Source organism: Jaculus jaculus, chromosome 1 (assembly GCF_020740685.1).
Source record: "Jaculus jaculus isolate mJacJac1 chromosome 1, mJacJac1.mat.Y.cur, whole genome shotgun sequence".
NCBI lineage: Eukaryota > Metazoa > Chordata > Mammalia > Rodentia > Dipodidae > Jaculus > Jaculus jaculus.
The window spans coordinates 40,481,766-40,507,082 of record NC_059102.1 but is presented as its reverse complement, the minus strand read 5'-3'; the positions used below and the strand labels follow the sequence as shown (position 1 = coordinate 40,507,082).

The window sequence follows — 25,317 nt, the reverse complement described above, 5'->3', positions numbered from 1 at the left end:
GGGGCACAGTGATTTGCTCTGAAGGGTCATGGCCAACACCCAGACCTGACAAACCAATGAGATCAGGAAAAAAAGGATAAAGAATGAGGCTTCTCCCAGGGGCACAAATAAGTGCTAAGATTATTGCCATTCTTCTCAAATAGCTACTAATCCAAAACTGAGCTCTAAGGTTCACAATAAGGAAGCTATGATCAAGAACCTGAGGTCTGGCTACCACTCAAAAGTAGGAATCCAAAGAGTGGACTTAAAATCTGGGAATCTCTGGGCTCTGAAGCTTCTTTTCCTCTGGTTTGACACTTACATTTGATTTCCAGCTTGACAGTAGCAATCCCAGAGATCCTCCAACTTCCTAAAGTTCATGTGGGTGCAGATGGCTCCCCAGTGCTTTCCCTGGATTCTAATTTTCAAATTCCCACTAAAAATTTCTCCTAGAAGCCTTTCCCTTGCCAATGGACTCAACATGCCTAGTAATGGAATTCAACACTACTTTCAACATCCTTCACAAACCTCTAATTTTCAGGACTGAATAATTCTTAAAGGAAACCAGGAAGATACCTCTGCCTGGTCAGCATGGAATCCTTTCTCACATTGAGCTCTGTCATTTTATCCTCTCAATGACACTTTAGCCTGCCTTCCACCTCCATTGACCTCAGGCCTGGTCAAGACCCTCATGCCTTTGAACAGACCTCCTAAACTATGATAACTACAGTGGCTACTACCATTACTAACCTGTCCTGGCTGTGTTCTGATTGCCTGATACACAGGAGCTCATTCAATTCCAACAACTCTATTACAATACTCTCCATATTATAGGTGATAAAATTAAAGCCATCTAAATTGCCCGTATCTCAAAGACAGTCAGTGACAGGGCTGAGCCTGACAGAGAACTCTGTGACCCCCACAGTCATACCACCTCTCTCAAGAACAAGAAAGTGGAGCAAGAGCTGGAGAGATGGCTTAGCAGTTAAGCACTTGTCTGTGAAGCCTAAGGACCCCGGTTCGAGGCTCGATTCCCCAGGACCCACGTTAGCCAGATGCACAAGGGGGCACACGTGTCTGGAGCTCGTTTGCAGTGGCTGGAGGCCCTGGCACGCCCATTCTCTCTATATATCTGCCTCTTTCTCTCTCTGTCTGTTGCTCTCAAATAAATAAATAAAAATAACAATATTTAAAAAAAAATAATACTAACTTTAAAAAAAAAGAAACTGGAGCAAGAACTAAAAGTGTGGGTTGGGGATTATTTACATTAGACCTTTTAGTCCAAGCAAATGGCAACCTGGAGACTTACAGAGATGAAGGCAGCAAAGGCAGAAAGAAGGTAGACCAAGCATCTGGAAGACATGCTAGCTCCAGTGATGAGGCAGGGAGCTGGCCACCACCTCACAGCAGCTATCTACAAAGGCACTAGGAAGCAGAAGCAGGCCCAGTCTTTGGCAAGGGGCACTCATTGCCTTGGTCTCTGTGATGGTGAATTTTGAATATGAATTTGAAGTTTAGAATCACCATGGAAATAAACCTTTGGGCATGTCTATGAGGGAGTTTTGAGAGTAAGTTATTTGAGGCGGGAAGACTTGCCCAAAATGTGGGTGGTAGCATGTCATGGGTGAGGGTCCTAGACTGAATCTAAGGAGATGAATGAGCACCAGCATTCATCACTGTCTGTTTCCTCATTGTGAACTGGATATAACCAGCTGCTTCACATTCCTGCAGCTACAGGTTCCCACCATGATGGCCTGAATGTGACCAGCTACTTCACACTCCTGGTAGCCATGTCTTCCCACCATGATGGACTGAAACTGACCAGCTATGTTACACTCCTACAGCCACGACTTCCCACCACGGTGGACTGTATCCCCCTAAACTGTAAGCTGAAATAAATCCTTGCTCTCAAGTTACTTTTTATAAGGTCTTTTGTCACAAGAACAAGGAATGTCTAGGCTTGGCATATGTCTGTTAATACTGGTGCAGTGTTCTCATGAAGCTAGTCAAGGCTCAGAGGTTCCCAGGTACTAGGAGAGCACTAAAGACTAGAAGCTGGTGTGTGCTGGCTGGCTGTCACGCTGAGTTTTATCAGGAAGGAGTGATGAGAGGACAGCTGAAAAGCACATGGGCACAGCTGGAACCCAGGGCCTAAGGACAGGATCCTCCTTCCCCAGTGTTCTGTCTTTGAAGTCATATTTTCTTTTTGTTTTAAATAGCTGGGTGTGGTTGTACACACCTTTGTTGTTATTTTTATTTATTTATTGGAGAGTGATAGGCAGAGAGAGAGAGAGAGAGAGAGAGAGAGAGAGAGAGAGAGAGGGAGGGAGAGAGAAAAAGAGAGAGGGAGGAAGGGAGGGAGGGAGGGAGGGAGAGAATGGGCACACCAGGGCCTCCAACCACTGCAAACGAACTCCAGATACATGCGACCCCTTGTGCATCTGGCTTACATGGGTCCTGGGAAATAGAGTCTCAAGCTGGAATCCTTAGGCTTCAAAGGCAAGTGCTTAACTACTAGGCCATCTCTCCAGCGCCATATTTTCTTTTACTGCCACCCCTCTCCCAGTTAGCTCCTTCCAAGCTACTTTGTACTTTTTTTTGTTGTGTACTTTTGATAAGAGTATGTGGCATGTTTGTTTCCTCTACTCAAGCTTGTTCTTTCCACCCAAACTGTTTTTATGTACAATCTTGAATATAGTTTTAGTCAGTAAATTTCTAAACTTCCCAGGGTCAGGAAACATTTTAGAACTAGAATAACTTGGAAAACTTCTTATTCAAGTCCCCTATATGTTACATGGGCTCCAAAGTTACTATGACTTACCACATCAAGCTAGGAGGGCTGTGGACCATACCCCGTGCCCAACTGTTACAATCAATTGCCTCTATCTACCCACCCAAAATGCTTTCCAATTTTTCTGTTTTCCTCCCTTCTAAAATTCTCATCTCATTATCCCCTGACACACAGGTGATGCAAATGCTCCTTTGGATTCAAAGATCTCAACTTACCAGGACGAATATACTAAGAATAATTTACCCTAAGATGTACATGACTTATTGCTGTCATTTAATTCTTCAAATTAATTGCATTTTAAAACAATTTGGTGAAGGTTTACTGAAAAGATTTTGGATAAATTTGTAAGACATAAAATTACCCAAGAACAAGACAGTACTTCCTAGACTGCCTCTACTACACACCCAGTTCTGTAGCATAAACCTGCACCCGCCTGGCCCAGTGGAGAGCAATGCAGTAACCACTAGATGGCACTCGAGGCTACCTCTCCACAACCTCACAGCCTAAAAAGTTAAGGTGCTTTTTACTGCCTATGGGGATGCAGTGACATAGTTTTTCTTTAGATCAGCCCTTGGGATTCTCTCTTTCACACATGCCCTCCAGCTTAGGAGTGGCATCTTTTCAGCTAGGCTGGTTTAGGTGGGACTTACAAAGAAAATAAAATAGCAAAACACACCAGGCCAGGAGTCAGGTATGGGTCTAAGAGTATAAGACCAAGGAAGCTGCCCTGCCAACTTTTAGTGCTGTAGACTGTTCAGGCCATCTCTAGGCCAAGGGGCAGAGATGCACTCCATAGGGATCAACATCAGCAGTAAGAAGTGTACATACTCTAGTCTGGTTTCGCCTTTAAGCATCTGTCTTGGTACCCATTGCAGGTGGCTACAACAGGAAAAAAGTCAGTTTCCAAAATGCTGGCATTATCAAACCAAAAGGTTTTGTGTATCCTACTTCCTTTCCTCTCTGGTTCAAAGAGAGTGCTCTGCCCTCCAGGTTCAATTTCTGCTGGGTGTGATGGCACACACCTTTAATCCCAGCACTAGGAAGGTAGAGGTTGGAGGATCACTGTGAGTTCGAGGCCACCCTAAGAATTTCGAGTGTATTCCAGGCCAGCCTAGACTAGAGTGAAACCCTACCTTGAAAAACAAACAATAACAAAAACAAAAAAAACAATTCCTCTCTTCATTTCCTTCAAGATAAAATAAAACCCTACTCCCTTTCCTTGGCTAACAGCATGATTATGACCTAAGGACTTGCCAGAAATGCAAAACCTCAGACTCTGCCTCAGACCTATAAGCAATCTGGACTAGGCCCAGCCACCTGTCTTTCTAATTCTGATGACTGTGATGCTTAGAGAACCACAGCCCTACAGATTGAATAAGAGCTAACTCACCCAAACTATGCTTGTGGAACCACAAAGGGGGCATTTCCCACTTCTAGAATACTTGGACTATGGAACTCCCTTGCTGGGCAGGTCAAAATAACCCTAACTCTAACCTAAAGAAGAGCAAGCATCAAACAGTTCATTCCATGGCACTGGGCCTAGGCAAACCATGCATGTTCTCCTTGTTCCTAATAATCAACCTCAGAGCACACATGCGTCTTGAGGTTGAGAGAGAGAATATCTTGACCAGGCCAGCACAGCCACCTGGAGGTGAACAAAGTACTTCAGGATTCCAAAGTCCTAGGCTGGAATCAGATCATGTGGTATCAGACCATGTGACTAAATACTTGGGCTTCCTAGTGTAAGGGTCAGGGTGAGCAGGGGATCTCCCCTCACTCCTGCTATTCACTGGCATTAAAAATGCTCTTAGGATCTCACCCCAGACCTGCATCCCACAGCCTCTGCACTTATGTCTCCCCTGGCATTTTCTTCAGCCAGCCCTCCTGGCCATGGGAAAGTGGGCGCAAGCTTAGGGAAGCCTAACCTCTAGCCTATCTTCCCACGTGCTCCCACCCAGACCCCGAGCCACCTGCACTCGTCCACACAAACACAGTCTGCAGAACACTGACCACGTGAAAGGGCTCCCTGCTCAGTCAATGCGGAAATCAAGCAGGAACCACTGAACTGTGCCTTCACCCAAAGCACAGGACCACCTGTCGATCCAGGGCTTAAACCACCAACCATTACAGAAGGGATGGCAGCCAGCTGTCCCAAGGGCCTCTGGAGAATCAGGAAGTGACTGTTAGAAGCACAATATCCTCCCTACCCTATCCCCAGCAGAAACACAATGACTGCTCGCCCTTCCTAGATGGCAATGCCTATCTCTGCCGCCCCCAGGGTAGCACACCTGGCTTGCTTTCATGTTGCGGGGATTCCTGAGGGCTCACAGGATTGCTGCTTGGAGTTTCCCTGCAGGAGGATGAGGCCCGGAGAGTCACTGCTCCCTTCCCAGTGCAGATTTTTGTAGGATCCATGTCTGAAAAGAAAAGAACCAAAAGTGAAGACTAAAGCAAAAACTCCTGAGGGACTGATTTAACAGTCAGTTAGCAAGCTGTTACAGCCAGGGGATGAGATGAACCTAGTTAAAACTTTGCAAAGTTTCATATGTTTCTGACCAATGAAAATTAATCTGTGGGATGGTGAAGAAGGACAAATCACATTTTCAGAGGCTTGCTGCACATCATGAGATTAGAAGACGGAAGCAATGGTAAGTTTTGAGTAAATGTATGAGTTATCAGCTGAAAACATTTCCCAATGTAAGCAGGTTCATTCGTTTTATTAAATGCAGTTCAGGTTGGTAAGCAGATGTCTGGCTAATTAGTAAGGCATGGTTCAAGAAAAAGTTTGTGAAAGATCTCTCAAGATTCCAGACCATCAGACCATCTCTCAAAAGAGCAAGTGGGCAACATAGGAATCAAGGGGATTTCTGAGGAGAACTGTTGTTCTTTGTAATTCTCTAAATGAAAAAGAAAAGCAAACCTCTTATCGGCAGGTCAGGACCCCTGAACAATGAGACAGAAGGAGACACTGTTCTTGGGGGAGAGCCTCACATTCCAACATAATGAGAAAACACACAACCAGGAGGGTGGCCAGTCAGGCTCAACCCCAGGAGACAATGTTTACTGAAGCTCAGCCAAGTCTACATAGGGTCCCAACTCCCCTGCAGCTTCAGCAGAGCCTGTAACAGACACAGGACATCTGTGAGACTTCCCTGAAGAAGGATCTCAAAATAGTCAATCGCCTTATCATGGGAGATGTGTCCCAAGTCAGTGGATGCCTTAAACCACAAGTTACTTACCCTGTATATGTGTGTCTTTCCCTATATGTGCATATATATCCTTGACAAAGTTTAACTGATACACTGGGTACAATAAAAGATTGACCACAGCAACAAACAAAATAGTATGATTATAATAGTATGATAGATGGCATTTAAGACTTACAAATTATTTATTTCTAGAAATTGTTATCCAGTATTTTCTGACAGAGGTTCACCACAGATAACTGATACAACAGAAAGTCAAAATGTAGTTAACAGAGGGACCTGCTTTCTTCCAAAGGTCTAGTGCCCATCTTCCAGGAAAATCAATAACAAGGGTCAGGAAACTGGTGCAAACTATGCAATCCCAAAAGGTATATGCACCAAGTGTTTCTTTATGTGTAGCCAAGCTAAGCTGAACTCCAGACATACCCACAACCTAGGATTGCCAGACAGATGCTCAGGGTGAATCGTGGGGCAGGATGTGGGCTCAGCACCCTGGGCATCACCATTCCAAGGCAAGGGCAGTGAGAAGCCAAGCCTCCTTTCTCCTTGTTCTCCATTCCTGCCCCTATGCCAACAACTCAGAACAATCACCAGCATGGCAGAGAAAACAGGCCCATCCCATCAGCCTCTTCCATGCCACAGAACATGGCCCATGGGTGGTCTCAGGGTCCATCTGACTCTGTCAAGAGGGGACATGATGGTGTCACAAGACTATTGGGAAAACTGGTTGATGGTCATTTCAAAAGGACGAGAGACAAACTGGTAAATCCACAACTCATCTGCAGGTTCCTGGACACACAGCCAGATCTTCCCTGACTTCTGAAAGTGCCATGGACTCTACTTCTCCCACTCTCTCCAGAGGAAACTTTAAGCTAGAGCTGACATGTGAAGTGTACACCCCTGTCTCTTAGAGAAGAGAGGCAGAAAGGACTTCAGGTGAAGCCAGGAATGGACTAGGGTACTCTGGGAAACAACCAGAACATCTTAGGAATCAACATCTGGCTTCTAAGGCAGTTGCTTCAAATTCAGCCTGTTTCAGAGGCTCTCTGTGAGGCCAGGTTAACTCTCAAGGAAAGTGTAGTTTAACTGAAGTATTAGGAGTTGCAAACATGGGGGGAGCCCCACCCCAGAGAGAAGGTTCAGCCTCTGCACTCCCCCTTCCAAAGAAGGGAGGGCAAGGCATCTATCTCGGGCTCGTCCCTCATCACTGGCTGCCAGACACAGACACAGACATGTGCACACACACGCACACCCACAAACACACAGAAAAAAAGGAAACTGAGAGGAAATGCCTCCAAACCATGCAAAAATTAAGCCTCAAAATGGTGTTAGAAGGAACCAAGGAAAGAAACCATGCATAATCTAACAATTAAAAAAGGAAGAAAGAAAGAAACCAGTTTAATGAGATACCTGGAGGGAGAACTAGGCCTGAGGGGTTTTTCACTGTCTTCACAGGAATGATTTTAACAGCAGAAACAGAGCGTGCACGTAAAGGATCGGCAGTTGCTGAAAACACAAAAGGGTAAACGGTGCATCTAGAAAGACCATTTGGGAAACACTCGGGCAGTTAAGGAACTGAGCAGACAAAAGAAGGAAGTTGCCTACTCTCAACAAACAATGCAAAGAGCAGTGGATGTGGTCATTAAAAATAACCTGCTCTCGTTTCAGACTTTGGGCCAAGACAGCAGAAGCCTTCCTCCAACCATCACCAAGAGACAGTTGGTCAGTGTTTATTGGGGCCTCCCGCCACACCAGGAGACTGCCAAGGCTTTGGACAAAGGGACGTACAGAGACACAGATGGCCTGGCAAACCGAGGAAGGGCAGTGCAATCAGGGTCCAGAGGGTCCCTTGGGAGAAAGCTGGTCATCTGCTGTGCAGTGGGCGCTCTGAGAAGAGGGCATGGCCCACAGGCTCCAGGTGAGTATGGGAAATTAGGGAGTGCACACTCAGGAGCTTCCTGGTCTTTATCTCTTATAGCCTCTTCCCACAAATCCTCACTTCCAGGGTCTAACAATCATCACTTTCTGGCCCTAAGCAAATCATAACCCCCATCTGTCAGGAAGCAGATGGTCTTGCTTAAGCCCACCCTTTCCCGGGCCATAAGTGCCAAGTGTCCCAGTACACAATTAAGACTCTGGGCAGCACCCCAGTGCACAATCTCAGATGCTGATGCCCAGGCCTGCCTGCCCAGACCCCATCTCAACAGTAGGCACATATCTAAACCTCTTGTGAGGTCTCCCCCACTCTCTCTCTTTAATGGTAAATAAAGAGAAGCACTCTTGTGCTAAGTCACTCTGATGGGCAGTACCCACGAGTCTCAGAGCCACAAAGCACAGAGTGACAAGGACAGGACTGCATGGGAAGAAGACTGCTGAGCAAGCAACGGGCTTGTGGGATTGTGAAGGAGGCCAGAAAAAGGGCCGAAGGCACCTGAAGTGTAGAAGGGGCCCTTCCTGTCCATCACACTGCTGATTCATAAAGCACACACTGTCGGATGGTATATGTCCATTGATAACTACATTTAAAATGACCATTCTGCACATCTCAAGATAAAAATAAGCTGTCAATATATTGTGCCTTACAATTACATGGGAGAGAAACAAAAGCTCAGCCAGCTGTCACCATCATGCTGGTCTCAAGGGCTGAGGCTGGAGCTCTATTATCATGGCTCCTGGCTCCGTGACCTCCGTTGGACACCTAATAACCTTGAGGTTACATGTGTCTCCTTATTTCCACCCAAGAGGTGAGTCTCACTCAGGAGAGAGTGGAAGCCGTCTCTACATACCATGCTCCTCCTATCTCTTGTGTAAACAAACTCACAAAACTGGCATAGTGGCCCCACAGGTTTTGTTTTTGTTTTTATTTTTTGCTTGTTTGTTTTGTTTTTTCGAGGTACAGACTCACTCTAATCCAGGCTGACCTGGAATTCACTATGTAGTCTCAGGGTGGCCTCAAACTCATGGTGATTCTCCGACCTCTGCCTCCCAAGTACTGGGATTAAAGGCGTGCACCACCATGCCCCGGCTAGCCCCATAGGTTTTTAAAGCCCCTCCCATGTTTCTCTCTTCAACACCCACCTGTGGCCACACTACAGGCCCTATGCCCCACATATTCCCTAAGTGCAACTTAGCCATGATTATCCAAAACCTCAAGAACATAGTCCATATGAACGCATACTGACTGAAGAAGGGTGGCCAGGCAGGAAGGTGGGGAACACAGCAGTGCAAAATACCCTCTGCCCACCCTGCCCCCACCCAAGAAGCCCCCTGGCACCCAAGTCTTCCAGTCCCCTTCTTCTGCCTTTTCTCCATAGAGGCTTCCCTCCTTGGCACATCCTTATTGCCTTGTCTCCAAAGGAATACATGACTGCACCAGATGGAAATGACAAAGGCCAAATGATTCTTTGGGAGATGTGGCATTTTTACTTCAATGCCTCATGTTGGGACTTTTGCCCTTCTACCTTGATACCATAAAATGTCTCTGGATGTATGTTTAGAGGATCCCTGGAGCCTAGAGTGGGAAGCAGGGATAAACACTACAGCTCATCAAATGCCCTCACTTTGTAGATAAGAGAACTCACACTTGCAGAGATAAGAGGCCTCCCACCAAGTCTCTGTCCTTAAGGGGCAGAATAGAATGCAACCATATCCCATTACTTCCTGCCGCCCAACACTGCTAAAAATGATGCCAGGTCAGGGTGAAAGTCTCCTGGGCAAAATCTCAGGAGTCATCTTACCACATCATTCAATTCACATTTGCTAGCTCTTGGCCTGAAAATTTTAAGATCTGGAAAATGAGGGAAGAAGAGGTATCTTAGTGGCAGAGTGCTTGCCTATACATATGTATATGTAAAAGGCCCTTGTTGGCTCAACCCCCGGCATAGAGATAAAAACAGAAAAAAATGAGAGAATATGCATAAAACTAATGTCAATAAGATAATTTATTTTAATGATCTGGGCTCTGGCCTCACAGAGCTGTAAACATGTCCCTGCTTATCAGAAGGAAGGGTAAAATGCTGGTTAAAGGGAATTTCATGTAGATGAGTGTCATTGCACCAGGCATGAAACACATCTCCATCCCTATGTTTAACCCCTCTCACAGCATTCTTATAAGCTAAGAATAGCTTTTTTTTGTGAAGTAAGGTTTCACTCTAGCCCAGGTTAACCTGCAACTCACTCTGTAGCCCAGGCTAGCCTTGAACTCACAGTGATCCTCCTCCCAAGTGTTAGGATTACAGGTATGATGAGCCACCACACCCGGAAGGACAACTCTTAACTATATCATCTCACAGCGAGAACAAGTTGTCACAGGAGCCAGGGCTAGCTCATTAGGCCAGTTAGGCTTTTCTCCCCAGGCACATGGGGTGACCCCAGACTGACATACCCTGCGCCCTCTTTCCAGTCTCTTCAAGAGCTTTACCTTTGTCTGTCCCATTGCTGCCGGGTGCCAAGCCATTCACAACAGCTTTAGAAGTACCAACATCACATTCTGAAAAGAAGAAAAAGAACATAGGGCTTGTGACCATGTCTATTCAACATTTAGTAAGTCCCAAGTGGAATGGGGATAGAGACAGCAGTGAGCTCTGGTCCTGACAGTCTCTGGAGTGGTTCCATCCACAAACCCTCCTCCACCATCCCATCAGCTTTCTCAGGCCTGGGACAGGGCCCCTAGGGTGCATGGGAGTGTTCTAACTGCCTTGCAGCCTGAACCAGGCAGGATGCAAAAGCTATTTGGGGATGGGAAGTGTGCCGGGTGATACAAATTTTCTTACTTCCCTGGAATGACTTCCTTTCTGACATTTATAAAATCTCTCTACTTCCTCAAACCACTGCCTCACACTTCACTCATCAAAGTCAAGCTGTCCTTTCTTTCTTAGGGTCTAAAGTGATTTTAGATACTGTCCCTGCTCACCCTAGTTCAGGACCTTGTGCTACTTACTGTCCCAAAGGTGGCATGGCCTCCTGACCACTCCTCCTCCCTCCTGTCTGCCTTTCTCACACAAGCCTCATCTACACACTGACAGTACCTTCCATGTACCCTCATCCAGCCGCAGCCCTTGTGGGCTACAGAGCCCCGTGCACAGGACATGGGAGCAACGCAGGACTACAGCATGGCTCTCTAAACAGCTTTTCTTTCAACATACTGTATTTCACCTCCCACTAGAAACTTAAAATGGGAAATTTAGTCTGGGGAATTTAATCATATAGAATAGTATTTCCATGGGGAAAATGCATTCCAAGTTCCCTAAAGTATAGAAAAGGCTTTGGAATATAAACTTTTAGCAGAAAGGATGATTTGTATCTTGACATGCAAGGTTACATTTAAGTTAACAAACTGACATTCTTGTTTAATGTTTATTTTTATTTATTTACTTGACAGAGAAAGAGGGAGGGAGGGAAGGAGGGAGGGAGGGAGAGAGAGAGAATGAATATGGGCACGCTAGGGCCCCTAGCCATTACAGACGAACTCCAGATTCATGTGCCACCTTGTGCATCTGGCTAATGTGGGTCCTGGGGAATCGAACCTGAGTGCTTTGGCTTTGCAGGCAAATGCCTTAACCGCTAAGCCATTCCTCCAGCCCCAAACTGACATTCTTGATCATTAAACAACCAAACCACAAGTGTCTGAGCCACCATAAGCCACCTGGGGGACAGAGCAACTCAGTCTGGATTCAAGGTTCTTTAACTTCTAGCCCAGCCCTTCCTAGCTCTGTTTCCCTCTTCTCTCTACCTGCCATAATCAGTTCTATGAGTATGTGAGAAAATCTCATACCCACCAGACCTTGATTCCTGCAAGGCCCTTAGCCCATAGGCCTCCTTCCCTTTCTTTACCACTGGGAAATACTATGCTCCCTTGGGGCTCTCCTTGGCTGTCCCCTACTCAGTTTTTTTAAAAATATTTTAATATTTTTATTTATTTGAGTGAGAGAGAATACATGAATGGATCAACCAGGACCTCTTGCTGCTACAAGCTCCAGATACATGTGCCACTTTATAGCTGACTTTACTTGGGTACTAGGGAATCAAACCTGGGCCATCAGGCTTTGCAAGCAAGCACCTTTAACTGCAGGACCATCTCTTGAGCCCCACTCCTCAGTTTCAAGTGAGATTTTTCTGAGTTCTGTTTGGGTGTAGACAACACAGAAATCTTCCCTGTTCACCTAGTCCATCACTTTTGCAAATTTAAGGTAGTCCAAGGAAGACAGGACAGTGGGTCTACCTTGTCACCATGGGACATAAGGCCAGTATGTCTGGAGGGACCTCCACAGAAAAGAGCCAGACACACTACAGACCTATCATGACAGTTTTTTAAACATGTGTTTGACTGGATCTGTGGTTCACATTGAGCATTCCATAATTAGCATCTCATTGTCTCTTTCAGATCTTGGAGCTGGGGATATAGCTTAAGGATAGAGAGAGCTTGCCTCTTGTGCATGAAAACCTAGGTTCAGTTCCAGTAAACACACACACACACACACACACACACCGTTTTAACTCAATGGAAGATTCATCCTTGGTACTCAAGTTAGAAGGTGCAATTCCATTAAGAAGGTAACAGACTCAGAGGCTCAGACCTACTAACTAAGGTGGGTCTGAACTGTGCCATTCACAGCTCACCTTCTTTCTCCAACAGAGATAAACATTTCATTTCCTGACTTGTTATCTATTATTCTATTTCCCCAAATGCCAGCCTGAAACCCAACATCATTCCCCAGCAGCAAATCTGGCTGAGTCTAAGTCACCCGACCAAGGCTCTTAAATCAGCCTTCCAAAAGGTCGGACACCTGATATACAACAAACACACAAACATGCACACATGTGGGCACAACACCTGGGCAACCTCCCCCGACCTCCGCCCACACACACAGAGGCCTGGGCTTCCCAGGTATATCCCGTTTGTGGCTCACTTTCCTGGATGTCTAGCTAGCTTTGAACCCTCATTTCTGGGATGGGTAGAAAAAGAATGTTAGTGAGAAAACCAGAAATCTAGGTAAAGGACACATTACAACCTCCAGCACCTCACCATGTCTTTAACTGTCCCATGCCCCTGCACACCCAACCTGACTCCCCTTGATCACACGCTCTGGGGCCTTTTGTGAGCTCTCAGGGGGAGCAGCCTGTGAGCTATCACCAGGCCCATGTTCCTCCTTTCCCTCTTCCCTTTTAATTAAGCATAATCACCAAACTATGGTTGTTTGGATTTATTTGGAAAAGTGTTTAGAGATCAGCACTCAAGCTCAGACCCTCACAGCAGGGCTGGTGTGTAGCAGCTTATGTGTTCCTCCCACACACTAGCTTGGTGACCCCACATGGGTGATTAACAACTGGGGGCTCAGTGTCACCACCATGGAGGCAATAAAACAGGACCAGATTTAGGAGTCTCCAGGAGAATGAAAGGAGATTGTGTAAGTGAAGCATTTCCCTCTGTGAGTGGAAGCCCAGGCCCAACTGAAATAAGAATATAGTATTTTCATACTGTTCTTTCCACTGGAGATGCCAAACATGTTTTCCACATAGCTACTGTCTTCCCACTTTTAATAGCAGCATAATATCCAAGCAAGTAAGTACACACAGTATACTGCCCAGTCCCTACCTTCAGGGGTGTGATGTTTTTGTTTCTTTAAAACAAAGACAGAAATTCCCAAGATTAGTATTAAAAGTCAAAGGCCCATGATTTTGAACTCCCGAGGCAACGTCTCCTCCTTGCATCTGCTTGAGAGAGATTTGGGAAAGCAGAGGGATCCCCTGGGTCTTTCCACACCCTCACCATCCCTCCTCCTTATCCTTCCACAATAATTGCCAGGAGGAGCAATGTCAGCTTAGGCTAAACCTGACACTGAAAAAACAAGAAACTCCAGGTGGTAGAGCAAAAGTTTCAAAAAATTAACAGCACAAAGAAAAGAAGGTCCAAACTTATTTTAAATGACAAAAGGCAAATAAAGGGGGAAAAGACTCAGGAAGCAGCTCCAGGGTCCACCTGGAGGGAAGAGGTGTAGAGGCTTTATACACAGCAAGTACACTCTGGAATCCATGAAAAACGAAGTGCTTCTCTTGGAAACCACTGGGCTGCTAACAGCAAGAACCTACCATGTGTTAAGCCCAGTGCTCAGCACATTCAAAGCACTGCCTCACTCACTCTTCACAAAATACTAATGGATGAGTGCTTTTACTATGTCCACTTCATAGAGGAAAAAGCAAAGGAACAGTCAGCACAGGCCCATGCCACACAGGGAGTATGTCCAGGCCAGGCTGCAGCCCTGAGCTACTCCACTCCCTCGCCTTCCCAGGCCTAACCACACGGTACTGCAAAGCTGTAGGGGTTGGGGAGATAGCTCAGTGGCAAAGTGCTTGCTGTGCAAGCACAAGCACCCACATATAAGCTGAGTGCAGCAACACATGCCTGAAATCTCAGTGCTGGGGAAGCAGAGACAGGAGGATTCCTCGGCTTGCTGTCTGGCTGGTTTAACCACATCAGTAGTAACCTCTAGGTTCAGCAAAAGACCCTGACTCAAAATATAAGATAGAGAGCAACTGAGGAAGACAACTGATACTGACCTCTGGTCTCCATACACATGTACCCACACACATGAAAAAAATAACCTCAAATGATGCAGGATTAGCACTCTGGGAGTGATTCCCCAGTACCTATGTTAAACCAGATGCACAAAGTGGCCCAATCATCTGTAGTTTGTTTGCAGTAACAAGAGGCCCATGATGTGCCTATTCTTTTTTCTTTCTCTCTCTCTCTCTCTCTCTCTCTCTCTCTCTCTCTCTCTCTCTCTCTCTCGTTGCTCACAAATAAATATATAACTAAAATATTTTTTAAAAAGGAGCATCCTGAGTGACGCATCCGCATGGTCCCCTAACTCCCATTCTTACTTGTTCCACCTATACATCTCAGAAGACTCTAGAGCCTGCTCCGTAGCCAAGGTAGGCCTAACCCACCAATGGAAACTTCTTCAACATGGAACACTGACCAGACTTGGCAGCATAATGAGCAAGGATCTATTCCTGCCTTGTATTTTCCATCCTAATTCTAAAGAACTACTCAAAGATAGTCATTTTTTAGGTCTTGATTTTTTGCATGCATGTATGTTTGTAGAGTATATGTGGTGAGCTGTATGATGTGATATGTGTGCTATGCATGTGTATGTAGGCATGAAAATGTGCCCGCCGTATGTGAATGTGTGCAGAGACCAGAGAAGAATGTCGGGTGCCCTCCTCTTTTTTCACTCTTTGAGACAAGAGTTTCTCACTCAAGCTAGAGCTGCCATGTTTATTTTTCCACCTTTTGTTTTCTGACCCAGTGATGCTCTGGCTTTTGTCCTCTATAGCAGTGGGGTAACAGACATGTGTGGCCACACCCAGCTGTTTTCATGGGCACTGAGGAATCAAACTTGGGTGGTTTCAGGCCATTTTGGGCCCTTATGCTTATGCAGTAAGTGCTCTTAACTGCTGGGCCATCTCTGCAGCTCTTGGGTCTTTATTTTCAAAAGCATAAGCAAGCTGCTCTACCAGCCCAGATGAAGGAAGTGTTGAATTAGTTCTCATCCTGGGACAATTATGGCTAATCTGTGTACTTTTGCATCTGTCATTTAGATTAAGAAATGCCACTGAGGTGAATACATATGCCAAATTCATCAAATTGTCTGCTTAAAATAGCTACAGCTTATTGTATACCAATTACATCTCACTGAAAGAAAAGGAAACTACTGCAGAGACAGGGACAGAATGCTGCAGTGGATGTATGTACATACATGTACGTAGGTAGGTTCAGCTCTTGACAGAGAGTGGGTCAAAAAACGATTCATGATGTATGTGGTGATGGTGCTGCTGGGGACAAGGTAAACGGAAAACCTCAGAAACACACCCCATTTTGCAGACTTGACAAGTGAAAGATTTAAATGACTTACCAGAGCTCATGGTGGTGGCAGGACAAGTCTTTTGCAACTAGGGCTCTGGATGGCTCTGTAGGAAAACAAACATGACACAATGGAATCCATGAATGTTAGGTTCAAGACCAATACCCACAGTCAGCATTAAAACCATAAACTCTAACCCTTGATAAAACACAGTGGAACTGGAAGCCACTTGGCCAGGCTTCTGGTTCATGATTGGGCACAGAGCAGGGGACCTTGAACACCAAGTCCCTCAAATCCCCTGCTTCAGTTCAGCTACCCAACATGGTGTCGATGGAATCTCTCCCAGCAACAAGTCTGTTAACAACTGCAAGTTGCATGAGTCCACAAGGTTCAGGAAGAGTATAAAGGAAGCAGGGAAGACACTTGAGGAGAAAGAAGTAAATCACCTACAATTGCTTATCAGGGTCAATAAGCCATAGTGAATGACCACATGTTGCTTATATGCACAAGGAAATGTTCTAAATGCTTTAAATACCTTATATGACCTCACAACTACTAGATTAGTTCACACATGAGGACCAAAGAACAGGAATGGGAAATAGTTCACCACCCACATTGGAGAGTTGATACTGCCACCGAGACAGCCTGATGTATAGACCAAGCCTGGGAGTACTGCACTCCCTCTCCTAAAAATGGGAGCTGTCACTGATGATCAAGGGAATAACCTTCTGACTCAGTAAGGTCTCAAACCAAGAGAATGTTACATTGTGCTGACAATACCCTAATATATATCCAGATCTTTTAATTATCATTTTCCCACAGCAAAAGGTATCCTTTCCTTTGGTTTATTTTTAGAGATGCTAAAGACTAAATTCAGGGTCTTAGAGACACTAGGCAAGAGCTTTTCCACCAAGCTACATCCCCAGCCTAAAGTGCTGGTTTTTTAAAAAAATATTTTATTTTTTTCTTTATTTATTTGAGAGAAAGAGAAATAGGTGGGGGGAGGGGTAGGGGAGAGAAAGAGAGAGAGGGAGAGAATGGGCATGCTGGGGCCTCCAGCCACTGAAAACGAACTCTAGATGCATGCGCCCTCTTGTGCATCTGGTTTATGAGGGTCCTGGGGAATCGAACCTGGCTCCTTTAGCTTTGCAGGCAAGCACCTTAAACACTAAGCCATTTCCTCCAGCCCAAGTTTAGACAAATAAACTAGACACAGCTATAATCCTGGCACTTAGGAAAGGAAGGGTCAGGTATTCAAGGTCATCCTGGGCTATATAGCAAATCCAAGACAAGCCTTTGCTATATAAGACCTTAGCTAAAACAAAACATCCCAACAAATGATATACACATATATATGTCTCCTATAATCAGCACCACAATATACACATATATATGTCTCCTATAATCAGCACCACAATCATAATGTACAGAATTTCCATCACCTCCAGAAAAGTTCTCCAGGCCTCTCTATGGTCAAATACATCATTCCAAATCCCTAGGAATCAGATCCACTTGTCATGATCACAGTTTTACCCATTTCTAAAGATTTTCTATGAACGAATGGTATTATATATATGCAATCTTTTGTGCTGAATGCGTTTCTCATATTTAATATAATCTGTTTGAGAAACAAGCACATATTGTGAAGTAAAGTTTCTGGAAACAAGCTGTACTTACAAGACTGGTGGACTAATCAGAACTTCAGTGATTATGGGAGAGGCTGGAATACTGCAGGTCCACAGCCGAATTATTCTGGGCTGACTTAGCTCCCTTAAGTGGTCATTGCCCATCTATGTGTCGTCACATCCTATGACTATTGTGTCAGCCTTTTGGAATGTACAGACAGATCCCCAAGCTTCCTCCAACCCCTGAGCTATCATCAGATAGCATCTGGGACCTAGAGCAGAGAGTTCCCTGCTCTGCTATAACCGCCTACCTGATTTTTTCCACCAACATATTAGAAAAGTGCTTTGATTCATGACTTTCTTTGTTCTGCTACTATAAAAACTTCATAAACTGGAGGCTAAAGAGATGCCTCAGTAGTTGGCAGTGCTGCCTGTGCAAGCATGTGGACCTGAGGGTACTGAGACTACTCTAGTTCAATTCCCCAGCACCTATGCAAACAGCTGAGTGTGGCCACACTCACCTATAACCCCAGTCCTGTGGGAAGCAAAGAGGGGGAAAAAAGGTAAGCCCTCAAATCACTGACAGAGTACTTCACAAAGAAACATGCAGGTAAGCAATGGAAGAGGACACCTCTGGTCTTCATGTGTACATGGGGTGCCACATCTGTGTACATGTCCCACCACCCCCAAAAACTACACATGCTATCACATTGGATGGAATTTGGGGTAACTTAAATCTGTGTTCTTGGCCATGGTCACTCATATTTGAGTTATATTTGACTCTAGAATACACTATGTTTTATTCCCTTGGAGGACAGAGCTATGCTTTTATCTGTCTGTCTATCTACCTACCTACATACCTACACGCATACATAGGACTACTTCTATACTCTACTCTCTTCCATTGAGCTGTCTATCCAATGACCCACTTGCTTGATTACTATAGCTTTAAATAATCTGGAAACTGGATAATATGTTTTCCTATTTTATTCTTATCCAGAATCATTTTGGTTATTTTAGGACCTTTGCATTTTCAGGTGAAATTTAAAACTGCCATCAATTTCCAACAAAGAGAGAGAGAGAAATAAGGAGGGAAGAAGAAGGGGGGGGAGAGAGAAAGAAAAAAGTCTGCTGGGTTGTTGGTTGAGAGTCTGTTGACTCTACAGATCAATGTGGGCAAAACTGACATTTTATTGAGCCTGTCAGTCCATGAGCATAACCCATCTCTCCCTCTGCCCAGATCTCTTTTACTTTTTTTCCTCAGCAGTGCTTCTCAGGTTTCAAAGCAAAGGTCTTGTGATCATCCTCCATTGACTCCACACATCTAGAAGGATTACTCTTGCTTGCTGTGGTTCTATACTTGTATTGTTAGCCACAGGTTTTTTTTTTTTTTTTTTTTTAATTCTCTATGAAAGGAAGTGAAGTCTGTAGTCAAACCACCTGGAAAGTGCTCAATCTCATCTGAGAGAAAGTTAGGATCAAGCCATCAAGTGAAGGCTGCTCACCAAGTAGATGCCTATGTAAAACTAAACACAATACCATCATCCTAACAGATGAGCAAACTGATACATAAAAACACAAGAAATATTATGACAAAGTAATGCAGCATGACTCCTCTAAAAGTTCCTAGTTTTTCAGTAAGTAGCTGAGTCCAAGACATTAGAACATTTCAAATGCTTGACAAAGAACTTAAGTCTAGTTTTAAAAATGGTAAGAGACCTGAAAGAAGATTCAATCAAATGGATGAATAAACTACAGAAGTCAATTAAAGATTTGGGTGAGAAATTCAAACATTTATATGAGAATGCAAAGAGAAAGAAATTATGAAAGGATAAGAGCTAAATAGAAATCTTGGACATGAAAAACTCAACAAATCAAATAAAAATCAATAGAAAGCTGCCAAAAGAACAGGTGGAAGAAAGAATTATCAGAGACTGAAAACCAGACTGAAGAAACACTGCGATAAGAAGCAATTTTTAAAAATCATGACCATAACATCCAAGATCTAGGACAAAATTTACTGACCAAGCCTACAAATCTGTGACACAGAAGTGGGGACCAAGATACAGACAAAAGGCCCAGAAAATCTATTCAATCAATTACAACAAAACATTCTCCAAATCTAGGCAAAGAAATGGACAACCAAGTAGTCATTTAATGCCTCCCCCCAACCAAAAATGACCAGAGACCAGAAAATTACCCCTACACATTATCCTATAATTGTAATGCCAAGAATACAGAAGAATCATGAAAACCTCAGGAGAAATGACAAGCTATAAATTTAATCTATAAGAGTAACATCAGATTCCACACAGACTATAAGTTCAAGGGAACATGGACTGACATCTTTTAAGCCCCCAAAGAAAATGACTGCCAATTCAGATTACCTTATCTAGAAAAATTATCCTTTAAAACTAAAGGAATAGGGCTGGAGATATGGCTTAGTGGTTAAGGTGCTAGCCTATTATCCATGTTCAACTATCCAGATCCCACGTAAGACAGATGCACAAAGGTGAGTCAAGCACAAGGTCATGCAAGCCCACTAGGTGGTGCAAGCATCTGGAGTTTGATTTCAGTGGCTGAGGCCCTGGCATGCCAATTCTCTCTCTCTCTCCATCTTTTTCTCACTCTCACTAAAATTTTTAAAAAAGCTTTAAAAAAAACTGAAGCAATAAAAACCTTTCATGTTAGGCATAAACTAAAGTAATTCAATTCATGACCAGTACTAGGCCAGAAGGGTGGAAGGCATTTAAAAGAATACTGAACACAGAAGATCAAAAGGTACACAACCATAAGAGAGCCCAAGAAGACCAAACCTTGCTAGAACAGATATGCAAATGAGAATCAGAAAAGGCTCAAACATTATTAACTCAGAAAGCCAGCAACCGTATCTAAGGTGAACACAATGAAGAAGCACATGCATTTTAATGCACACTCTGAATGCAAGCCACCCCAACTTGTTGACTAGGGCATGAGTAACTGGACAGGTTTGTTGTTTTTGTTTTTGTTTTTTCTTCTTTTGGTTTTGCGAGGTAGGGTCTCACTCTAGCCCAGGCTGACCTGGAATTCATTATGTAGTCTCAGTGTGGCCTCAAACTCATGGCAATCTTCCTACCTCTGCCTCCCAAGTGCTGGGATTAAAGGCATGCGCCACCATACCTGGATGGATGGGTTTTAAAACAAGATTCAACTGTTGGCTTTCTACTAGAAACGTACCTCACTGGCAAAGATACAGTCAGACACAAAGGAGGCAAGTGATTGTGGTGATTTGATTGTACAATATACCCCATGTGCTCATTATGTTTGAAGCCTGGGTCTCCAGCTGGCTGTGCTGTGCAGAAAGGTTGTGAACTCTTCACAGGAGGAGGTTTTTAGCCCGGCCCCAGGTCCTTTCTCTCTCTCTCCCCTTCCTGTGCTGCAGTGTGTCTCTGGCTTTCTACTCCTGCCATGCCTTCATTATCATTACAAAACTTTCCTGAAACTGGAAGGCAAATTAAACACTTTTCTTTCCATAAGCTGCTTCTTGTTGGGTATTTTGTCCTAACAAGAAAGTAGCTGATACAGTGATATTGCAAACAGAATGGTGACATCAAGAAAAAGCAACAACAAATGCCAGTGGAGATGAAGTGAGGGTTTCTTTTTAAATTTTTTTTTTTACACCTTTAGTGGGAATGTAATTTAGTGATGTCACTGTGGAAATCAGTATTGAGGTTCTTCAAAAATCTAAAAATAGAGCTCCATATGACGGATCCAGCTGTCCCAGCTTAGGTGGATGCCTGCAAGAATAAAAGCTTCACAGAGAGATGCCTGTGCACACACCCTTGCTTATCATGCCACTATTTACAGGAACCTAGTTATAAAAGCCTAGGTACCTGTCAACAGATGAATGGATACAGAAAAATTGTTAAATTTATACAGAAGTAGTATTTTGCCATGAAGAATTATGTTTTTTGCAGGAACATGGCTAAAACTGGATATCATATTTAGCAAAATAAGCCAGAATCAGAAAAACAAGTAACACATTTTCTCTCGTATGCAGAATCTGGATTTTTTTAAGGCATAAAAGTGAAACTGGACTACTAGAAAGGGGGGCAGGGAAAGGGGGTTAAGAAAAGTAATGGTGTTAATATAACCGAAGTATGTTAGTTATATGCATGTATAAAAATGTCAAAATGAAAGCCATTCTTTTGTAAAAATTAATACATACTAATAAAAGTTTAGTATAAAAATAAAAGCTTTGCATATATTTTGAATGCAGAACCTCAGTATTTAAAGTGTGGTCTGAAGACCAGCTACACTGGCATGAGTTAGGAGCTTAAAAAACATGCAGAAAATCAACTCCATTCTATACCTGCTGAATCAGAACCTGCACTTTAACAAAATCCCATGTGGTCTCTGCACTTGACCCTGTGCATGACAATGATGGAGAGAATTCAGCAACAGGAATGAATGTCAGGGAAGGGTGTGAGGGTCTGCACAAGGAGACATGCTCTTGTTCCTTTGTTAACAAGCTAATGTTGGGCATTAGTTTCCTTTCTGCATCGCTTTGCTTACTGCCCTTAGAATTGACAGACTTGAACTATAGGGGTGAAAAGAAAGTCACTTTTAAGTGTAGCAAATACCAGAACCATCGTGGGCTCTTTCAAATAGCTGTGACTATCCAGGACCTCCAACAACCCCTCAGATCACTTTCTAGGCTGTGAGAACACTTGTTTTCAGTCCAGGACGAGTCCAGGAACACACAACCTCCTGTGCTACATTTGCATTTGTGGTTTCCAGTCCCAGTGTTACTATAAGTCAGTTTGCCTACCAAAGCCAAAAGACAGCATCAGCAAATGTTTATTTTGTACATGTTTCTCATTATGAACTTTATTGTTTTGAGGTTTTATTTACTCCATCTTTAAAGGACAATTCAATTCTCTTTTCACATTAATGTGTGATATGTGTGTATGCATGTGTGTATGTGAGCTCTCATGTGCATGTGGGCCCATGTGTGCACATGTGTAAGGAGGCCAGAGGTCAACATCTAGTGTCTTTCCCAATCATTCTCTACCTTATTTTTATTTTTTTTTTGAGATAGGGTTTTTCACTGAACCTAGAGATCACTGATTCAGCTAGACTAGCTGGCCAGCAGGTTTTCCTAAAGATTTGCTGGTTGGTTTCCCCAGAAGTGGGATAACAGGCATGCACCACCACACTTGGCATTTTATGTGGGCACTGGGACCCAATCAGGTCCTCATACTTGCATAGCAAGCACCTTACCCACTGAGCTATCTCCCAAACCCCAGAACAAATCTTTTTTATTCAACTGTGAAATACCTTAATAGAAACTTTTTTTTTGGTTACTTTATGGTCCTTTCTAAACTTTAGGTGCATAAATAACCTTTACGTAGTTGTAAGTACATCTGAATGTCTCTGTCATTTTTTTAATAACTACTTTGTAAATATTTTTTCTGGATTTCCACACAGTCAGCATATCTATCATTTTAATTGTTGTATGCCAGTCCATTGTAACAACACTACATTGTTCATTTAAAAATATCCTCTGGTTGTATAGTTTGGTTTCATTGATCTTAGTTTTAAAAAATAACTACAAAGCACCATGGTGGTTTGATTCAGGTGAACCCATAAACTTAGGTATTCTATATGCTAGGTTCCCAGCTGATGGAGATTTGGGAATTAATGCCTCCTGGAGGCAGTGTATTTATTGTTGGAGATGGGCTTGAGGGTTTTATAGCCAGTTTCCCCTTGCATACTCTCCTGTTTCTGTTATCCACCTGATGTTGGCCAGGAGGTGATGTCCATGCCCTGCTTATGCCACCATTTTCTCCTGCCATCATGGAGCTTGCTCTTGAGTCTGTAAGCCAAAATAAACCTTTTTTTCCCCCACAAGCTACTCTTGGTTGGGTGATTTCTGCCAGCAATGTGAACCTGACTGCAACAGTAAAGTTGGTGCCAAGAGTGGTGGTGTTGCTAGATACCTGACTGTGTGGCTTTGGCCTTTTGGAGCTGATTTTCAAGAGGAATGTGGAAGGATTTGAAACCTTGGCCTAAGAGATGCTTTGCAGTGCTGTTAAGTACAGCTTGATGGGCTATTCTGGTCAGAGTTGAAAGACCTGAATACAGTAAGTACTATGGACTATGAGGTTTGGCTTATGAAGGTGAGAAAGAGCTTTGCTTAGACTGAGCTAGCAGTTTGTGTGAGAGTTTGCTGTTATACCCATGTCCTAAGAACTTGTGCAGGGTTGCTTTGCATAGCAACAGACTGATGTGACAAACAGAGGGATATGGCACAGCAAAAGAATAAAATGAAATCTTTGGGCCAAAACTGCTGCCTGCTCACCTGAAATTATATGAAAGATTATACTTTGAGATTGGGCCAGCTGACCTGCATTGGGGCAACAGGAAGAATGTAAACTCTTTTGAATGGGCCTGAGGACTCAAGGAGTGTCCTGTTCTTCAAAGTCTGCTTTATTCCCCCTGGATTAACAAACTAGCACCCCACCTGGTATTGTGGAGTATGAGAAATGCAGGAAAGAGAAGTTCACTGAATTTGAAACACAGTCTTGTGTTTTGGAAATGGCCATGGGCAGTGTGAAGCAAGTTTGTTGGATGCCTGCTTAGAGACTCAAAGGAGCTGTGAGGATGGACCATGGGTTGCAGTAGAGACCCAGTGGAGATGCCAGGACCACAAGATGGCTGCTAAGGAGAGCTGCCACTCTGGATGAAGTTTTCCAGGACTGTGGGAAGCCTAGCTAGAGAGGTAGAATTAGAACTCCAGAGACTTGTTGCTGGTTAGAATTATTGGACTTGGAGATTTCTGACTGGCTAGAGTTGTTGGAGTTAGAGCTACAAAGTTTGATGTTTGTCCTGTTTAAATCTTGTATTGGTTGAATATTTCTTTGCTATGTCCAATGCCATCTTGTGCAGTGTGAATGTTTATTCTGTGTCATTGTGAATTTTTTGTGGATTGTTTTGCTATTATGGCTCAGTTAAAAGACCTCAGACTTTGGGAATGTTTGAACTTCATTATGATTGATAAAACTATGGGGCTTTCAAAGTTGGACCAAATGCATTGTACTTTACATCATGAGTGGTTATCAGTTTATGGGGGCCAGGGATGGAATGTAGTGGTTTGATTCAGGTGCCCCCATAAACTTAGATGTTCTGAAGGTTCCCAGGTGATAGAGATTTGGGAATTAATGCCTCCTGGAGGGAGTGTATTGTTGGGGGTGGGCTTATGGGTGTTATAGCCAGTTTCCCCTTGCCAATTTTTGGCACACTCTCTTGTTCCTGTTGTCCACCTGATGTTGGCCATCCTCTGCTCATGCCACCATTTTCTCCTGCCATTATGGAGCTTCTCCTCGAGTCTATAATCCAAAAATAGACCTTTTGTCCCCACAAGCAGCTCTTGGTCAGGTGATTTCTGCCAGCCATGTCAACCTGACTGCAACAAACACCCAGAGATTTAGGCTGGGGAAGAAATGAATGAAGCTGATGGAGACATCTTATGAACCAAACAAAAAGGAGGCCTTAACTCACATATAATAAGTACTGACTGTCATCTGTGAGTAGCCCTTTGTACATTTTATACTTACGAATATAGAAACTACTAACATCTAAGTATCATCCCACTCTTACTTGTACATGAACCAGAAGAAGACATGGTCAGGGATAGCATTCAAAATATGCAGCCATCATTTTGCTATAAACATATACAACCATTGCAAATCCTAGCTGCAGCACTCCCTGGGAGGCTTCTCCCTGTAGCTGGTGTGAACTACTCAATGGCTAGATGGGCCCAAGGAGGTATAAAAGAATTTCAGTATTTAAAACTAATATGCTATGACAAC

General features: G+C 43.8%; 1 protein-coding gene across 31 annotated transcripts in view; it reads right to left on the bottom strand.

Annotated features, from left to right (window-relative positions):
- Positions 1–25,317, bottom strand: part of Sorbs1 (sorbin and SH3 domain containing 1) — a 259,137-nt gene that overhangs the window by 111,792 nt on the left and 122,028 nt on the right. For 21 of the 31 annotated variants that reach the window (XM_045134864.1, XM_045134873.1, XM_045134902.1 and 18 more), the window contains 4 exons: positions 15,891–15,945; positions 10,397–10,465; positions 7,387–7,482; positions 5,059–5,187 (listed from right to left, as the gene is read on the bottom strand). In XM_045134864.1, the coding sequence (XP_044990799.1) occupies positions 5,059–5,187; positions 7,387–7,482; positions 10,397–10,465; positions 15,891–15,900 (304 nt within the window). In that variant the 5' untranslated portion in view covers positions 15,901–15,945. The remainder of the gene's footprint in view (positions 1–5,058; positions 5,188–7,386; positions 7,483–10,396; positions 10,466–15,890; positions 15,946–25,317) is intronic. The other 10 variants (XM_045134894.1, XM_045134840.1, XM_045134985.1 and 7 more) reach the window with 2 other exon arrangements.